The 19,673-nt window shown below is 35.3% G+C and overlaps 1 protein-coding gene across 1 annotated transcript in view; it reads right to left on the bottom strand.

Moving 5' to 3' along the window:
* Window positions 1-19,673, bottom strand: part of MED13 (mediator complex subunit 13) — a 101,193-nt gene that overhangs the window by 22,638 nt on the left and 58,882 nt on the right. The window contains exons 11-20 of the mRNA XM_023652937.2: window positions 19,210-19,291; window positions 17,069-17,190; window positions 15,272-15,362; window positions 14,924-15,138; window positions 14,460-14,656; window positions 12,934-13,850; window positions 6,164-6,325; window positions 3,690-3,913; window positions 1,639-1,828; window positions 213-669 (exon numbers count right to left, since the gene is read on the bottom strand). Coding sequence (XP_023508705.1) covers window positions 213-669; window positions 1,639-1,828; window positions 3,690-3,913; window positions 6,164-6,325; window positions 12,934-13,850; window positions 14,460-14,656; window positions 14,924-15,138; window positions 15,272-15,362; window positions 17,069-17,190; window positions 19,210-19,291 — 2,657 coding nt within the window. The remainder of the gene's footprint in view (window positions 1-212; window positions 670-1,638; window positions 1,829-3,689; window positions 3,914-6,163; window positions 6,326-12,933; window positions 13,851-14,459; window positions 14,657-14,923; window positions 15,139-15,271; window positions 15,363-17,068; window positions 17,191-19,209; window positions 19,292-19,673) is intronic.

The following is a 19,673-nucleotide window of genomic DNA, read 5'->3' as shown; positions in this document are numbered from 1 at the left end:
TTCCTACTCTGAGATTCTAGGATTCCATGACAAAAACTTTATGAAGAGTCTTCATTATAATTTTATAGGTAAAATATTCAAAATTATAGGATAAGGATAATCAAGGATAAGACCAAAAAGCTCCTATGTTCATTCACAATGACTATCTTATTTAGACAAAAAGAAGCATCATATATCTATATTTCTGCAAAGACTCATGTATTTAAACGTACCTTTCAGACACATCAGGATGTGGCTGAGTGGGAAGTGAAGACGACTCTCCAGAAATTCCAGGTGTTTGTACAGCTGCTGACTGTTGCCCTCCTAGCTGGCCATTCTGAACTGTACTCGCTTGTGTAGACATGGATCCTGCAGTACTACTGTTTATACTCCCAAAGGGTGGAAATGAAGGTAGTTTATTTGATGATACTCCACTATTCAGGTTGGAGGATGATGAAGATGAAGTTGAAGTTGTGGTCAAAGTTGAATTAGCTGCAGCAACTGAAGAAGACATGGCAACACCTGAAGTCATAGTGCTGCTTGCTGCAGATGCTAGGGTTGCAGATGGAGTATTAGCATTTCCAGTATTTGTCATCTGAGATGGAGTAATCAAAGACTGACTTGTAGGGGCAACTAAATTTGGCTGGGAAAGTAGAGAGCTGTCCAATGGCTGGGAAGCAAGATAAGGACCTAAAGATAGTAAAAATAGGATATTTAATTCTTTATTTCACTGACCGGTTCTTCTTTTATTCTACTATGTGAATAATAATATCTAGCTGATGCTTTTTTGGTAATAACCCTCCCTGGGTCGCTTGCTAACAGTGTAGCAGATACTAGCGTTCTATTTCCCCTAGAAACCAAAGAAACAAATTTTCAATGGAATTGCAAAAGTAAACCAGCATTTTCATACAAAATTAAGAAAAGGTTTCCATGGAAGTGAAATAAAATTCTTTTTCCTAGGCATATTAATTAAATGTAAATAACAGTATCTAGCAAATTTTCATCAAACCTTTTAAAGGGTTACTAAATGACAAGTTGAATAAATGTTGACTACACTGGGAGCTAATTAAACATAAAGTGAAAGAACGTTATCACGGGATTTGAATTATAGGAATGTCTAATGAGATTCAGTATTTTGGTTCTGTGTCTCTTTGGATGAAATCTAAAGTAAGTCCATTGATATTTAATTCAAGGGTGTTAAAAGCAAGTCTTAAACAGCTGTCATTTTCTTAGTTCCAACAAAGAACTGTTTCTTCACGTTGTAGAGGTAACTACAAGTTATTTCATGTCTGAACCATTAACAAATCAAGAATCTTAATTTTAATAAATTTAAAAATAAATACACAAATCCATCAGATCTTACAGAAGCAACAGAAAATTGTTTATAACCCACAATTTCCTCCTACTAGTGGGATCCCTATTGTTTAATCAGCAAATTTTTTCCGTAAAGCATGCTAGTAAATATTTTAGGCTTTGCAGGTCATATAGTCTCTGTCATAACTATTCAGCTCTGATCTTGCAGCACAAAAGCAGTCATAAACAAGACATAAATAAACGAGCATGGCTATGTCCCAATAAAATTTTATTTACAAAAACATCTGGTGGACTGGGCCATACTTTGCTAACACTGGCCTTATACAGTAAATACAAATTCAATACCTAGGTCATATCTGCAGACTTGTGCATAAAGCTTGAGTTTAGAAAATGCTTCATTGTTACCATCAGCTGCCTGAGAAAACCATTCTGCTACCAGCTTTTCTGATAGTTTCTTTGATGCAGTAGATCCAACTCTCATGATCCCATCTGTCAACAGTCGAGAAATAGGTCTATGTTGACCTAATCGACAGGACTACAACATACATATAGAAAGCAGAATTAGTGAATTTATTATAGTATTTAGGTACATATTACAAAATAAAGCATTAAGCTATTTAAAATAAGCTTTATCATTTATAATTAACATTTAGGATAAAAATATCAAGGGTGAAATGGTGCCATAGGTCTTCTTCCTTTTTACATTAGAAATCTATTAAATTTCTTTCAAAATTAAAATATCTCCAATGAAATAAAACACCTAGATAATAACAATGGCACTAGAACCATGTGGTTTGAATAACGAAAACTTACAGAATAAAGAAATAAGTGAGCATAAAAATGCAGTCATTTTATTTTATTTATTTATTTTTGATCTTTTTTTTTTAAGATTTTATTTTCCCTTTTTTCTCCCCAAAATCCCCCAGTACATAGCTGTGTATTTTTAGTTGTGGGTCCTTCTAGTTGTGGCATGTGGGATGCCGCCTCAGCATGGCCTGATGAGTGGTGCCATGTCTGTGTCCAGGATTTGAACCGTTGAAACACTGGGCCACCAAAGCAGAGCACGTGAACTTAACCACTCGGCCATGGGGCTGGCCCCTGCAGTCATTTTAAATTGTACTTCTACCCCAATTCATGTATATAAATACACATATTCCCAAGTCAAATCAAAAGAAAAATTAGTATATAAAGACACTGTGTATTTGCCAACTCTTCCCTCCAATTCTGTGGGCCACTGATATTTGTTACAAGAAGCCCAATATCAAATAAGTTTGCAATACTGGATTAAGAAAATTTACACAGAGGATTTCTTTCTTTTTTTTTTGAGGAAGATTAGCCCTGAGCTAACTACTGCCAGTCCTCCTCTTTGTGCTGAGAAAGCCTGGCCCTGAGGTAACATCCATGCCCATCTTCCTCTACTTTCTATGTGGGACGCCTACCACAGCATGGTGAGCCAAGCGGTGCCATGTCCACACCTGGGATCCGAACCAGAGAACCCTGGGCCACCGAGAAGCGGAATGTTCAAACTTAACTGCTGCACCACCGAGCCAGCCCCACACAGAGGATTTCTTTACTGTAAAACCTTCAAAGGCTTTAATAATCTAATATGAATAGTGAATCTCTAAAAGGTAATATAATACTCAATGTTTCCCAAACCTATTTAACTATGGATTGTTTTTCTGGGAAGATTTTGCAGGACTAGTGTTCCAAATAACACTCTTCGGGAAATATTTATTGCTACAAAACACACTACAGATATCTTGTAATTAGTAGAACATTAATAAGGAGCTAAACCAGCACAAACTAACAACTCAGATTGTAAAAGAAATTAAACTTTAAAGACTGGATTTCCCAGCATTTATGGGAAAAGGAAGATATAATGAAATAAGACTTTATGTCCCATAGCACTTAAAATTTGTAATCACTGCATTGAGTGATGGATATGACATGAGAATTATAACTTAAAATATCAGTCAAGAATTTCAGAAATGAATGGATCTTAGAAAGATCTAGCGTAGCTTTATTTTACTTATGAGAAAAGTGAGGCCTAGTGTCAGTACCTGAGGTCCTAGAGAATCAGGGCTAGAATTTTTATAAATGGAGTTTATTTCCTGGCTATTTAACAATGTCACCCCTTGTTTCAGAAAAAGATTATCTTAAATGAGACATACATATACTCTCTCAATGTTTTTTCCTCCAGTATGGTGGTTTCCACTGCGATCCACGGTACACACATCTAACAAAGGGTCTAGGTCAAAGGCTAGTATGAAAACTAAACATCCAGTCTGACATCATTATTACTCTGTCCCAGTCAACTGAACTGCCCAGTATATTTTATATATAAACATACAAATCATAAGGTAGTTTTAAAATGCCACCTCTTTTTAAACACCTACCTCATATATTGCAGTAAGATCTCTAAAAAAGCTTTTGGCTCCATTTAACAAGGCTTCATTTTCTGGACATAGTACAACATAGGCTATATCTCTTTGAGATCCATAGGGTTCCAGCATAAGTCTCTCCCAATAAGGGAGAGCAAATGGAGAAAGCACCAGAAAATCATAATCATAACCCAACAAAAACGTGGGGATTGGCAGTGGTTCTGGGGATTCATCAGTTCCTAAATAAGAAATATATTTTAAGAAAATATTTAAGAGCAGTACATGTCTTTTTATTTAAATGTCAAAAGTTACTAAAGTCATTGTTAGTAGTAGAATTATTAAAGACAAAAAAACGAAAAGCCAGTGATTGAGACTTTCCCACAGTTACAAGTTTGCTAAATGGTCTTTATAAAACACATGACTTATAACTCCATTTAAATGTAAAAACTTAATTTGAATGACAAAACTTAGAAGTACAAAAGAAATCATGGGAGAGGAGTTATTTTTATTTTTTAAGATTTTATTTATTTATTTTTAAGATTTTTTTTTTTCCTTTTTGTTCCCAAAGCCCCCCGGTACATAGTTGTATATTTTTAGTTGTGAGTCCCTCTAGTTGGGGCATGTGGGATGCCACCTCAGCATGGCTTGATGAGCGGTGCCATGTCCGCACCCAGCATCTGAACCGGTGAGATCCTAGGCTGCTGAAGCAGAATGCATGAACTCAACCACTCAGCCACAGGGCCGGCCCCAGAATTTTTATTTTTAATTAATCTGGATTGGGGAAAGCCTTTCTAAGCATAACATAAAACCTGTCCATTTAAAAACTGATTAATCTGACTATATAAATTTAAAATTTTGGCATTAAAAAAACACTATAAACAAAGCCAAAAGATTAACCACAAATTGGAAAAAAAGATTTGCAATGCATATGACAAAAGGTTAATTTCTTTACCATCCAAAGGAGACCTATTAATCCACAAGAAAATGATCAACAATCTAGTAGAAAAATGGATAAAGAATATGAACGAAGTTCACAGAAACAGAAATACCTCTTATATATAAGATTTAAGAGAAAACAATTTAAAATAATTAATAGTAAACAATTACAACATTTACAATGTGCTAGGTACTGCTCAAAGATCTTTACATATATTAACCCATTTAATCCTCACAAAAACCATATAGAGCAGATACTAATATTTAAGCTCATCTTAGAGATGAGAAAGTAGGAATGAAGAAGTTAGGCAATTTGTCCAGTACCATACAAGAAGAGACAGAGATCGGATTAGAACCCAGGATATCTACCCTCACAGTCTGAATTATTCTACCTCTCAAACTATAATGAAAACAACCATTTTCACCCATCTACTCAGTACCCTACTGGCAAGCGTTTGAGGAAACAGGCATTTTACTGGTGGAGTTTAAATTGATTCCGTAGAGAGTAACTTGGCAATATTTTTTTTAAATACCCACATGCTTTAATCCAGAGATGTGTGCACTACAGAAAAATAGTTGTAATGATAATAATGGAAACAATCCATATGTCCTTAAATAGTAGTCTAGTCAATAATATCACATTGTAAAGAACAATGAAACTCATGCAGCCATTGAAAAAAAAGAAAGACATCTTTGTAGGTACTGATCAGTAAGGTGCAGAACTATGTGTACGTCCGTGTGTGTGTGTGTGTGTGTATGCGTGTGTTTACTATTCTGGTTTTTAAAAAAATGTAAAAATATAATTAACCTGTATTTTTCACTGAATCTTTTTAATGAGATTTAAATAATTCAGCCATCTAATAAAAGGAGGAAAAGGAAATTATGAGCAAATCTACTACTTCTGTACATAATGCAGTCTAAAACCATGTACAAAAGTCAAAGATTTCAATGTTAAGAAACATTATCCCAAATATATTTTAAAATATATTTTAAAAGCTCCATATCATCCCATATTTCAGAGGTAATCTTCAACAGACAATTTAAGCATTTTGAATGTTCTTTTCCATTATGTTGATAAATCTATTGTGCAACATACTGAGAGTATCCACTTGCTACTCTTGTCACAACTATCAAATTTCTGTCATTGTTCCTTTTTTTTTTAAGTGAAGACCTTAAAGCCTTTTATCACTAGTATTACTCCCTCCTTTTTACCACATTTTCCATTCAATTTTGTAAAATGCTAATTTACAACAAAAGTGGTGTTCAGTCTTTTAAAAAATTTTAGCAGAATGATTCTTTCTTCACTGAAAATCTTACAGGTCAGTCTAATACATAAAAATGGATCTAAGTGAAGCTGCTCTTTCTGAAGTGGGGTTGTAAATTAAATGTTGGAAACATGGAAAGTAAGAAAGGCTAGGATTGATCATACTGGCTTTAAGTCAAGCATATGCCACAAAAATATTTAAGGAAGACGAATATGCTTATTCAAGTTGGGCAAAGAAACTGAGGAGTGATATAAAATCAGTCAATACACATTACTATAAATTACTTACCATAAGAGCCTCGGCCAGCCATTTTATGAAATTGTTGCCAAGTGAGAGGACCTTGAACCCCCCAAGGTCTTACTGTTCTTTTTTTCTGAATAGCATCCTGAAGAACTGGCTGAAGAGAGAGGAGCATTCGAAGTATATCCTGTGAGCACTGCATACTCAGATCTACAACCATTAAAAAAAAAAGTGAGTAAGAAATGCTAACACCAACATAATTTTGAAATAAAATTTTAAGATAAAAAATACACCTAGGGAAGTTCAGCTCTTCATTATCAAGATTAAGCATCTGCTTGTGCTGAAAACTGTATTAAGTTCCATTTTAAATAATCTGTAGAAATGGTTCTCCTAGCATTTGAAACCAAGAAGAGATATAATAAAAAAGCTTTTGTAACTCATCTCCATAAAAGTTATTCATCAGCTCATCAACCAATTTATAAATTAATCAAATAAATTTCTTCCTTTTTGGTTTCGCTGGTTCGGATCCTGGGCGCGGACATGGCACCACTCATCAAGCTGTGCTGAGGTGGCATCCCACACAGCACAACCAGAAGGACCTACAACTAGAATATACAACTACGTACTGGGGGGCTTTGGATAGAAGAAGGAAAAAAAAAAGAAGAAGATTGGCAACAGATGGTAGCTCAGGTGGCAATCTTTAAAAAAAAAAAAGTAGACTGTAACAACTCTGAAATACAGAACTTGAACAGTAACAGATAAACTTGCTCACACTGCTAAAATGTGTTGTATTATCCATAGACATTTTATAAACCCAGATTTATAGATTTGTAGATTAACAAATTATTATGATCTGCATTTCTGACCAAACTATCAGAATGGGTACAAAAGGTGCTGCTCCTAAATGTCAAATGGCTAAAAGAAAAATAAATAACCAAATGTTACTGATATAATTAATCTGCCCATCCAGTATGGCTTTATTGTACCATTAAACTTGTTTGAGCACTCTGTTACAGTAAATCATTCAACTTTAATTCATTATTATTGCAGCCTAATTTATTATTTTTGGCTTTAATTCTCTACATCTAAATAGTGTACAAAATTAGAAGTAACTTAATTTCAGATATATTACTTAATAACTATTATACTTAAACAAACCATTATATACATAATGGAACACTGTGTAGTCATTAAAAGTGATAACAGCTATCTGAAATGGACTAACGACTAATACACTGGTAAATAAAAAACAAGTTATAAAATTATCAGTAGAAGAAATTATATGCAAACAATACTATGTGTATTCATACATGAATATTCACATAAAGTCTAAAAAAAGTTGTCATTGGCTAAGGTTGTTTAATCATAATCACATGAGGAACTTTTTAAAAACATATATGCAGAGCTTACCCTGAGAAATTCTGATCTGGGTGAAGCTCAGGAACTTGTATTTTGATTTTAATTCAGAGAGATTCTCATAAATACTCTTCCGTTCTTTTAAAAAATATATTTAGGGGCTGGCCAGGTGGAGTAGTGGTTAACTTTGTGTGCTCCACTTCTCTGGCCTGGGGTTCATAGGTTTGGATACCAGCTGCAAACCTACCACCACTCATTAGGTCACGCTGTGGCGGCATCCCACATAAAGTGGAGGAAGAGTGGCAGTGATCTTAGTTCAGCAACAATCTTCCTCAAGCAAAAAAAAAAAAAAAAATAGGAAGACTGGCAACAGATGTTAGTTCAGGGCCAATCTTCCTCACAAAAAAAATAAATTTATTTATTCATTCATTTAGTTATTTATTTAGAGTCCGGCCTGGTAGCATAGCGGTTAAGTTTGCACGCTGCACTTCAGTGGCCTAGGGTGCACAGGTTCGGACCCCAGGTACAGACATACACACGACTCATCAAGCCATGCTGTGGGGGCATCCCACATACAAAATAGAGGAAGACTGGCAGGGATGTTAGCCCAGGGACAATCTTCCTCACACACACACACATCTATATATATGTATATATGTGTGTGTTTCTGCGTATATATATGTACAGAAGACCTATTATGGGCCGGGAATTATGCTAGCTGCTGAAAATACTGTGTAAATAAATTCTTATTCATGTCTTCAAGGATGTTGTAATCTCGTGGAGGAGACTGACATGAAAAAAGAATTTTGACAAGTGCCAGGTCTCTATTTAAGCTGAGACCTGGATGGAAAGCAATGGTTAAAAGGATATATAGTGGGGACTGGCCTCGTGGCCGAGTGGTTAAGTTCGCGCGCTCCGCTGCAGGCGGCCCAGTGTTTCGTTGGTTCGGATTCTGGGCGCGGACATGGCACTGCTCATCAGACCACGCTGAGGCAGCGTCCCACATGCCACAACTAGAAGGACCCACAACGAAGAATATACAACTATGTACCGGGGGGCTTTGGGGAGAAAAAGGAAAAATAAAATCTTTAAAAAAAAAAAAAAAAAAAGGATATATAGGGGCCAGCCTGGTGGCGCAGTGGTTAGGTGCGCACGTTCCACTTCTCAGCAGCCCGGGGTTCGCCAGTTCAGATCCCGGGTGCAGACATGGCACTGCTTGGCACACGATGCTGTGGTAGGTGTCCCACATATACAGTAGAGGAAGATGCGCACGGATGTTAGCTCAGGGCCAGGCTTCCTCAGCAAAAAAGAGGAGGACTGGCAGTAGTTAGCTCAGGGCTAATCTTCTTTGGGAAAAAAAAAAAGTTAAAAAAAAAGGATATATAATGATTTTTTAAGAGTGATCACAAAAAATAGACATACAGATCAATAGAATAGAATTGAACGTCCAGAAATAAAACCTCAGATTTATGGTCAACTGATTTTTGACAAAAGTGCCATAACAATTTAATGGGGAAAGATACTCTTTTCAACAAACGGTTCTAGGACAATTGGATATCCACATGCAAAAGAATAAAGTTGGACTCCTTCCTTACACTATATACAAAAATTAATTCCAAATGGATTACAGACCCAAATATAAGGGCTAAAACTATAAAACTCTTAGAAAAAAACATAGGAGTAAACACAAAATGCACAAGGAACAAGAGAATAAATACACTGAACTTCATCAAAATTGAAAACGTTTCTGCTTCAAAGAATAGCATCAAGAAAGTGAAAAGACAACCCAAAGAATAGGAGAAAATATGTGCAAATCACACATCTGATAAGGGACTTGTATCCAGAACATATAAAGAACTTTTAAACTCAATAATGAAAAGACAAAACACCTAACCAAAAACTGGGCAAAGGATCTGAAAAGACATTTCTCCAAAGAAGTATACAAACGGACAATAAGCACATAAAAAGATACTCAACATCATTAGTCATTAGGGAAATACAAATCAAAACTGCAATGAGGTTAACACTTCACATCCACCAGGATGACTATAATCAAAAAGGCATAATGAAAAGAGTTAATGAGGATGTAGAGAAAGTGGAACCCTCACACATTGTTGGTGGGAATGTAAAACAGTGCAGCTGCTTTGGAAAATAGTCTGGCAGTTCCTCAAAAGGTAAAACAGAGTTATAATGACCCAGCAAGTCAACTGAAGAGTAATAAAAACATATGTTCAGATAAAAACTTGTACACAAATGTTCATAGCAGCATTATTCATAATAGCCAAAGAGTGGAAACATCCCAAATGTCCATCAGTGGAGGAACGGGTAAATAGAATGTGGTATACTCATACAACGGAATATTATTTGGCAATAAAAAGGAACAAAGTACTAATACTTGCTACAACATGGGTGAACCTTGAAAACATTATGCTAAGTGAAGAAGCCAATCACAAAAGACCATATACGGTACGATTCTATTTATATGAAATGTACAAAAGAGGCAAATCTAGAGAGACAGAAAGTGGACTGGTGGTTGCCTACTGCTGGGAGGGAGGGGTTGGAGGGAAATAGGGAGTGACTGCAAATGGATATGGGGTTTCTTTTTGGAGTGATTAAAATGTTCTAAAGTTGACTGTGGTGATGGCTACACAATTCTGTGAATACCAAAACCCATTTAATTGTACACTTTATTTATTTATTTATTTATTTTTTAAGGAGGATTAGCCCTGAGCTAACTGCTGCCAATCCTCCTCTTTTCGCTGAGGAAGACTGGCCCTGAGCTAACATCCATGCCCATCTTCCTCTACTTTACATGTGGGACGCCTACCACAGCATGGTGTGCCAAGCGGTGCCATGTCCACACCCGGGATCCAAACAGGTGAACCCCGGGCCACCAAAGCGGAATGTGCGCACTTAACCGCTGCGCCACCGGGCCGGCCCCTAATTGTAGACTTTATATGGACGAATTGTATGGTATGTCAATAAAACTGTTTCAAAAAGGGCAATCATGGAGTGGTGTGATGATGGGGGTGGGCAGAAATGGGGCAATTTTTACCAGTACTTTTCTGTACTGTCTAGATGCTTAACTTTCTTTTCAACAAGTATGTATTTTTTATAATTAGAACAAAGCTTTTTCTCTCTTGAAAAAAATAAACTTTACCATTAAAAAATACTAACTATAGTTTGTAGACTTTTATTTCCCTCAAACAAATATTTCAACACCTTGGACATCTACTATAAGGCAGGCATTGTTCTAGGTGTTTGGGATATATATCAACAAACAAAACAGACAAAAACCCTGCCCTAACACACAACTTGCACAGGTAAATTTAATGGAGTGAGAGACAATAATTAATCATTAAATTATATAATATGTTAGAAGGTAATAAACAAACCATATGGGAAAAAAGTCCAAAAGCAGCAGGAAGGAGAACATGAAGAGGGATTTGCAATTTTATATTGAGAATACGATATCTGACAAAATTTAAAGGAGACAAGAGAGTTACCCATGTAAATACCTGAGTGTCCCAGGCAGAGGAAACAATTAGGGCAAAGGTTCTTATGTAAAAGTTGCCACTATTTTATGATGCTGCTATAATTTAATGAAAGTACTCCAATACTGCACATTTAAGTTTTCAATTATATCCCTAGGTTACTTGTATTTATACTGAAAATTTTAAATTAAAATGTAAAGGCATTTCTCTCTTTTTTTGTTTTGAATTATTTTCTTAATACAAGTTCTTAGGATGAAATTCATCTTTATGGCTGAAGAGGGTTCTGTTTACATCAATGTTTACTGTTAGACAAAAAATGTACACAGGGCAAGGCTCAATATTTTCCATTATCTGGTATGTAAGTTGGTTCTTTTTTTTTTGAGGCATAATTGACATAAGGTGGTTCTTTTTTACAAGACCAGTGCTATGAGCTATGGGGCCACCCTGAGTTGGTTCTATTTTAAATTTTTTACTGAGGTATAACTGACATAACATTATACCAGTTTCAGGTATACAACATAATTCAATATTTGTATACATTGCAAAATGATCACCATAGTAAGTCCAGTTAACATCTGTCTTCATACACAGTTACAAAATTTCTTTTTCTTGTGATGAAAATTTCAAGATGAGTTGGTTCTTTAAAGCAACTAACAATAAAAATACAGTACCACTAATGCTACTGCTGCTGTTGTTATTACTACTATTACGACTGCTAATATTTGAGTTCTTACCTTGTGCCAGGCACTGCTCTCTGTTTTATATGTATTAGCTCATCCGATCCTCTCAATTCTATATGAGGTAAATACTATTATTGACTCTATTTTAAGAAATTGAGGCACAGAGAAGTTAAATAACTTGCCCAAGGTAACAGTTAGTATATAGTGATGGAGCCCTGTTTCAAACCAAGCAGTCTGCTCCACAGCCTATGTTCTTAACTACATCTCTTTCGTTTACAATCTTGCCTAAGCCACCAGCATCTTTTACCTGGACTACCGTAACTGACTCCTAACTGATCTATCTGCTTCTATTCTCACCTTCACAACCCACAACACAACAGCCAGAGTGATCTTTTAAAACATAAACAGAAAAAGAATGTTGCTTCTCTGCTCACAACTCTCTTATAGCTTCCCATTACTCTTAGAATAAACTATAAAGGCTTTATGCGGTCCATAAGACCCTACATGATTTTGGTGGCTGGCTATCTCTTAGACTTCATCTCCTACCAGTCTCCCTATCACCCAAGTTCATTCCAGCAACACTGCCTCCTTACTGTTCCTCAAACATATTAAGCACACTGTCCTCTCAGGGTCTCGGCACTTTGCACTGTCTGAAACACTCTTCCCTTGGTTAGCCACACTGGTCACATTCTCCCACTTTACGTAGGTCTTTGCTCAAATGCTGACTCTCAGTAATATCTTCTCTACCATACATCTAAAATAGTACATTCTTGTACTCCTTTACCCTGCTTTTTTTCCTTCAAAGCACTTGTCACTACCTGATAGTATATAATTACTTATTTTCTTGTTTATTTTGTCTTCTCCACTAAAGTATAGGCTCAAAAAGGGCAGGAAATATGTTTGTTTCATTCAACACTACACTTTATAAAAGAACCGTGCCTGGCACATACTAGGTGCTCAATAAGTATTTAATAAATGAAAGAATGTTGAATAGAGCAGAGAACTAGCAATTGTATACTGATTAACATGTGAAAAGTGCCTTTTACAATCCTACAGAAGTACATAATTACAGACTTAGAATAATCATACTGTTATTGCTGAAATTAAACTAAACGGCTAGGAAATTCTCCCTTTAAAAATGTCATCCTTAAAGGAGTTTTAAGTTCAAATTGAAGTGTCTCTATTAGCTACATGGGAAACTGTCTGTAATACTTTCTCCTAAGAAAGAAAACAAAGTCATACAACTAAAGGAAGATAAACAGAAAATTTACTCCATTAACGTACTTACCATTTCTTTTGGACCAGGGGTGTAAGCATGAACTTTTCACAAGTGCTTCATCAACTTTTCCTCCTGACATGTTATCCATGAACTGACGCCCATGTTCTAATGCAAGGTAGCAGTCATTGCAACAGTCACGCTCTTCAACACGTACCCAATTGCTAATTACACCAATTTTGGGGAAAGGATCTTGGTCTGCTGCTCCAAAGGGTGAAAATAAATTAGTGCACTGATCTTGTAGCAATAATATCAACTCATCAGGCAATTTTTCAGATTCCTTTAGTCCTCCATTAACATGTTCAGCAGAAGTAGCCCTGAGAGCTTCAAAACGTTTTTCTGCTTCTTTGCCACATTCTGTGTTGCGTCCTATGATATCTAGTTCATCTTCAAGAAATAATCCTGAATTGTTTCCAAATTTTCTGTTCATGACAGCACTGAAGCCACAGGTACACCTATACTGTGCTTCCTGCGTTGGATCGGGAATGTAAACTCCAACATCGGCACCCTTGATATTCATGTTGCAGACACAGATACAGCAACTATCAAAGTTACAGTCTTTAAACAAATTCATAACTGATTCTGAAAGAATGAGGTTTACATACAGACTGTGTGCTTCAGGGATGGAAGGAACAGTAGCAGGTTCAACAGAATTAAGGGGTCTGCAGGTGGATGGGGTGGAAGCTGGTGAATACAAGTCTGAATTTTCATATTTGACTGAACCTTGAGCACTAGCAGGTCCACCAGCTCCACGGGGAGTCCTTGGAGTCCTTGGAGTCCTTGGAGTTGGAAACCTAGGGGTAGATGGAGAAGGAAGAATTCCTGCTCCACTGTTACTGGGAGGTGCGCTGCTAGGAGGCATCCCAAAAGAAGTATGAGTTTGAGGTGTGTAAGCAGGGCCATATTCTTGATCCATAGTACTTCCATCACTAGTGTCACCAGGGTGAAAGAAAGTCAAACATATACATAAAGAATTATATTAGTAACGTGAAATACAACTAAAAATGTCACAAGCGTTTTTCAGTAACACTGAAAATTATGACAGCACAATCACTGCAAAAATTACAAGTGTAATTAAAATGTATTTCTAGTTAATATATCCACTCTAGGTGATTACTGTGGGCTCAGGACCAATCAACTAGTTCCAAAATTATAAATAAAATCTGTATACACTTATTTACACCTAGACATCCACATTTACTATCTACACATTTCTTCTTCTACAAATACTCAAATCTCATTGATTCTAAGATGCCACTGATTGTTAAAAAAAAAAAAAGACAAAAAAATCCTGATTTTAGACCAAAATAAAAGGTGCTTCTGGAGCAAATAATCAAAGTACAATGGTCTTAAGTTTTCCAATAGTTTATTCATACCCAACTAATAACTTTATAACCTATTAATCAGAAAACATTTTTAGAATTTTCAAAACTCAATCTCTTTTTCCAGGTACCAGCATACCAGGTACTTCTGTGAAAAAAAATTAAAGCTTTTTAAGCATTCACCTATTATACCAATAACATAAATTTAAATCATACCCATCTTTGATGAATGGCAATGCAGGCCCTGAAGGAAGCAATTCCAATTTTCCAACAGTCCAACTCTGACGGTAAATACACTCTTCTGGCAATTTGATAGGAGGCAGACATTGGCTTGGTAGAGTTTTTAGAGGTGCAAACATGGAACATCCCACTAGAACTTGACAATTTTCAGGCTTATAGACATAAGAAAAATCCTACAATATAAAAACCATGACTTTCAGCATCTTATTTTACAGGAGAAAAAAAACAAAGTGACTCTAGTCTTTTTTCCCTTTCTTTAAACAAAATAATTCTATTCTTTTCTTAAATGCATTCTGAATAGTGTCACCAGAATTCAGTCTTCAATTTTGTTAACTAGAAAATCAGAATCACTATGAAAGGATTTTTGAATATATCAACAAACTAATTCTATATGAAAATATAGGAAGTGAATTATTTTTCTAGAAAAATAAAATACTCACTTTAATTTCAGAAGGTTTTGGGCTACAGAATCCTTCATCAACCTCAATTTTGAACTGTGCTCCTATACTAGAACTATTTCCTTCTAGAACAGTTCCTCCAGGTGTTGTATCCATACTACCATATTCTTTATTATTCATATTCATTGGGGAAAATCCCATAATATGCTGTTCCAATGATGGTGGTGTCGGATACATTTTATGAAGATCTGCAGTGCCTATAAATTAATAAAAGACATTTTAACATAAAACTAAAAAGAAGTTAATCTATGTTTAAAACAAAAGAGTAGGCAACGTGGCTGAGATAAATAGTTTACAGATTTATCTGGAGCACAGATTTGGAAAGCTTACTTATGCAAGATAACGGGTCCAGATTTCCTGTCTTTGATTCCTTGCAGCCAGATTTATCATCAGATCCATTCACTGATTTTTTAGATCCAGGCTATTAAAAGAAAAAAACCCACATTTTTATCTGAAATTTTATATCCAATGTGATTTCAAGATAGTAATCACTCAGATGTAACGTGCAAGTAGAGCCCATTCATCAAAAGTAATACTTTGAATCTGTGCTAGAGCCAAATACGTACTAGATACAATTTAAGGACATAAAACACATTTTAGGCAATCGGTGGACCCAGATTAGTTTCTCTGTTTATTTGATAATCCTCCAAATTAACAGGGAAAGATTCCTCCAAAGAAAATGACCAATACTTTCAAAACACACAGAAGCAAGAATAACCTACCACTTAAAACCTGTTAAAATAAGAAAAATAAGAAAACCTGCAATAACAAAGGTTTGTGATTAACATCAGAATTGCTTCTAAAAGATACTCATAAAGCATTTGTCCCCTTAAATAAAAGACATTGAAGTTTATATATAATCAATCACCCCTCTGAATTCTTTTCTACATTTTCGCCTTTTTTAATAATTTCCTCATCCCTGCAAAAATGCTACAACAGGTTTCAAGCACAAACTTCAGGAAGATCTCATATGACAAAACAAAGGATCTCTAACTAAAAATAAGTTTTAATACATTGAACATATCAAGTTGTAGCATCATCAATCTGTCACCAATGTGTTTAGAGCTGACAACCTAGTTCCAACATGTCTTGTTAGCCATTTTTTCATAAATATGTAGACCGAGCCCTGATTACAACCTTTTTACCTCAGAAGAGCCACAGCTGATATATGAATGGTAACAGAGAGAAAGTATAAAAGTACCAAAGTAGTCAGGGATATATTTACCCAGTACATGGCACCTTACAATATAATATAATATGGGATATAGAGTAAAAGTTTATGTTCAGCTATATCTGGCTTAAGTCATTTAACTGAAAACACCAAATGTGCATATATGTGTTTGTTTGTGTATATATATAGATAGATAGATAGATAGACAGATAGATAGATATACACATGTATATGATGAGAGAGGATTAAAAGGATACATTATGTAGAATAAGAAAGACCAAATGTACTACAGAAATTTCCAAGCTACCTTTATGCAGATGAAAAAGGAATTCCCTTTTATGATAATGTAGCACCCAATTCATTAATTTGCCAGAGGCTTGACATTCTACGAAATTTCATTTTAAGCTTTCTTTTATTTTATCTTCACCTTTCTCTGCCAATGGGTGTTAAAGATTAAATATTACTTTTTCTTCCTCTTTCATTATTATAGTATGTACCTGTCTTATAATAATGGCTGTGATGCCAAATTCAAAATAAGTAGTATTCCTTAATAAATTGACAGGACATATTATTTTAATGTTAATTATTTCTTATTCTCTATATGAGTCAATTCCAGGGTCACTTCTCAAACTAGAGGATCGGAGAATAGTAACATAATTCTGCTTCCTAAAGACTGCAGAAAAAGAAAATATGGCAGAGCTCAAATTAAGCTTAATCATATGTGTCCTTCAAATATACAAAATAAAAAAAAAACTCAAAGTTTATAGGTGACACTATGTCAAGACTGCTCAAACATAAGGTTTATAAAAGACACCAATTAATGAAATTTTATTCCAAAATATTTCCTATTGTTCAGGGCTAAAACACAGCATTCAAGTCCCACATCACTTCTGAAAAATAAGCGCATAAAATCAAGGAAAACAAATTATAATCTTAATCATTAACAGGATACTCACTGTTAGTTCATCTTCATCAGAATTGAAGAGATTATCAAGGTCAGTATAAGAGACAGCCAGGTCTGAGTCATAAATCAAACTGGTTGATGGAGGACGAGCATGACCAGAAGGGCGTGGAGCATCTACATATGTCAATCAGAAAACAAAATCAAAAATTCTACTACTGACCAAATAAGTATTATTCTATTTATTTAAGCTAGACATATAACTTTACATTTCTAAGGGTGTTATCCAATAAGAAATCATGATTTACAATCTAGAAATTTTTTTCATAGAAATAAAGTTGTAAATAAATGGTAGTACCTTCCCCAGGAAATTCACCAAAGGCTACATAATCCATAACATAACTAAGTACTGTATATGAATAATATATCAAATAAAAATATAAACACTATTAGGACAAGAGAATTAAACACACACACATTTTTATTTTTCTATCTTCTTGAAATGGAAAGGAAGCATAGTACAACAATTAAGTGCTCTGGCTCTTGAGTCAGACAGACTATTAATTTGACTCCTGACTCCAACACTAACAATACGACCCTGAGCAAGTTACTTAACCTCTCTATGCCTCAGTAATGGCAAGAATTAAATGTGATAGAACGTAGGTAAAGTACTTTGCCCTATACCAGGCACTTAAGCATTCAATAAATATTATCTCTTAGTTAAGCTTCATTTTAGTTCTAGAATTTTATTTTCCTTTTTACTTTTTTTTCCAGTTTTAGGAAAAAAATACAGGATTATTTAAGAAAAAATACAAGTGGAAGTTAATTTTCTCTTATATTTCCACACAAGAAAAAAAAATAATAATTGCTGTTTGCTCTAAAACCTTCTAAAGCATCCTCAGGATATCAGATGACTAGAAATAGCCCACACTTTTAGAAAGATGAAAGTCACTTTCCAAGTGCCTCTGAGTGTCAGTTCTAAAGATTCACTAAAATGGTAGTTCTGAAATCTTAGAGTATGTAAAAATCATCTAGAGTGCTTATTAAAAACCAAGGATTTCCTAGCTCCACCTCAAAAAATACTCCAGAATGTGGTAGATGGTCCACCTTTTGAAAAAGCCAGAGCATAGGCACAAGAAGGCGATTACACATTCCTTATATCCTAGGGTAGGAAAATAGGCCAAAGAATCTAAATTGTTAACTCACCAAGCTACTTCAAACCATCAACCACTTAATTTATTTCATGAAAGATCACCTCTTTCTTATTCAGATGGACTTTTTTCTTATTCTTGTTTTAGGTCACGCAGAGGCTAACCCTCTCTATTTATTCCAAACATTAAAACAAAGCTTTGTCCCTAAAAAACACATACCAAAGGATGACTTCCTTTGCTTCCATCAAAAGTCAGATTTTGTAAAAGAACTAATATACTGTTCCTCTCTGTTCCACTCACAAGGAGCACAAATCAGACACTTTCAAAGTGGAGTCTTGACCGCTGTATCCCCAGTGCTGAGAACAGTGCCTACACATAATGTGCTGAATAAATATCTGTTAATGACACTTCTTCTAACTTGCAGGGGTTGGGACACAACAAAATTACAGTAAAGTCTAATTTGTAAATTAAGTCTTTAGATCTGAGAGAGACCTTAAGCAATGATCTCATCCAATCTCATTTTACAGATGAGAACTATTTTTATTGGTAAAAAAGGAAGGAAGTTCCGTCAATTCAAAACAGAATTTCTATCACCTGAACTTCCTTCTCCTAATACAAGATAAGCAATAAATCCATCATTTTAAGATAGGTTCCTTTCTAGGGGGCCAGCCACATGACCGAGTGGTTAAGTTCACACACTCTGCTTCGGTAGTCCAGGGTTTCGCCGGTTTGGACCCTGGGCGTGGACATAGCACCACTCATCAAGCCATGGTGAGGCAGCATCCTACACAGCAGAACTAGAAGGACCTACAACTAGAATATACAACTATGTACTGGGGGGCTTTGGGGAGAAGAAGAAGAAGAAAAAAAAAAGACTGGCAACAGATATTAGCTCAGGTACCAATCTTCAAATAAAAAAAAAAAAAGTAAGTCTCTTTCTATGAAACATATTATGCAAAAAGGAATACTAGAAGTCCAACAATATCAGATTAGTTTAAAGTGACAATCCTGGAATGTAATATTTTGATTAGGAAGTAAGCTTTACCTTGCTTGATGGAGGGACTAAATAATGACATAGCATCTTCTTCATGTGATAACACTGTTACACTAGATGGTCCATCTTCTACCTGCAAACAATATTACATATTAGACTGAAATATATAATTTGCCAATAATAAAACCTACCAATTACTGAGTAGCTCTGTGTCAAGCATTCTGCTAGATGTTCTACAGACATCATCACAACTAACCTACATGATACGTAAGTACTGTGCTCATGTTACAGACAAAAAGTAGTTCTAAAGATAATCCAGGAAACACAGCTGATTAGTAGTAGGAGCTGGTATTTCAACCTAAATCTGTCAAATTCCAAAGTCCATGTTCGTTCTACAACACCTATAGCATTCCCAGCTACTACTGTTTTCATATTTACAAAAGAATAAAATTTCAAGTACCTGGCACATAGTAAGGCTAAATAAAACTTTGTGAAATGAATTCTTTGTATTAAAC

This window comes from Equus caballus, chromosome 11 (genome assembly GCF_041296265.1).
Source record: "Equus caballus isolate H_3958 breed thoroughbred chromosome 11, TB-T2T, whole genome shotgun sequence".
In the NCBI taxonomy this organism is placed as follows: Eukaryota; Metazoa; Chordata; class Mammalia; order Perissodactyla; family Equidae; genus Equus; species Equus caballus.
This window is presented reverse-complemented; position numbering and strand designations above follow the sequence as displayed.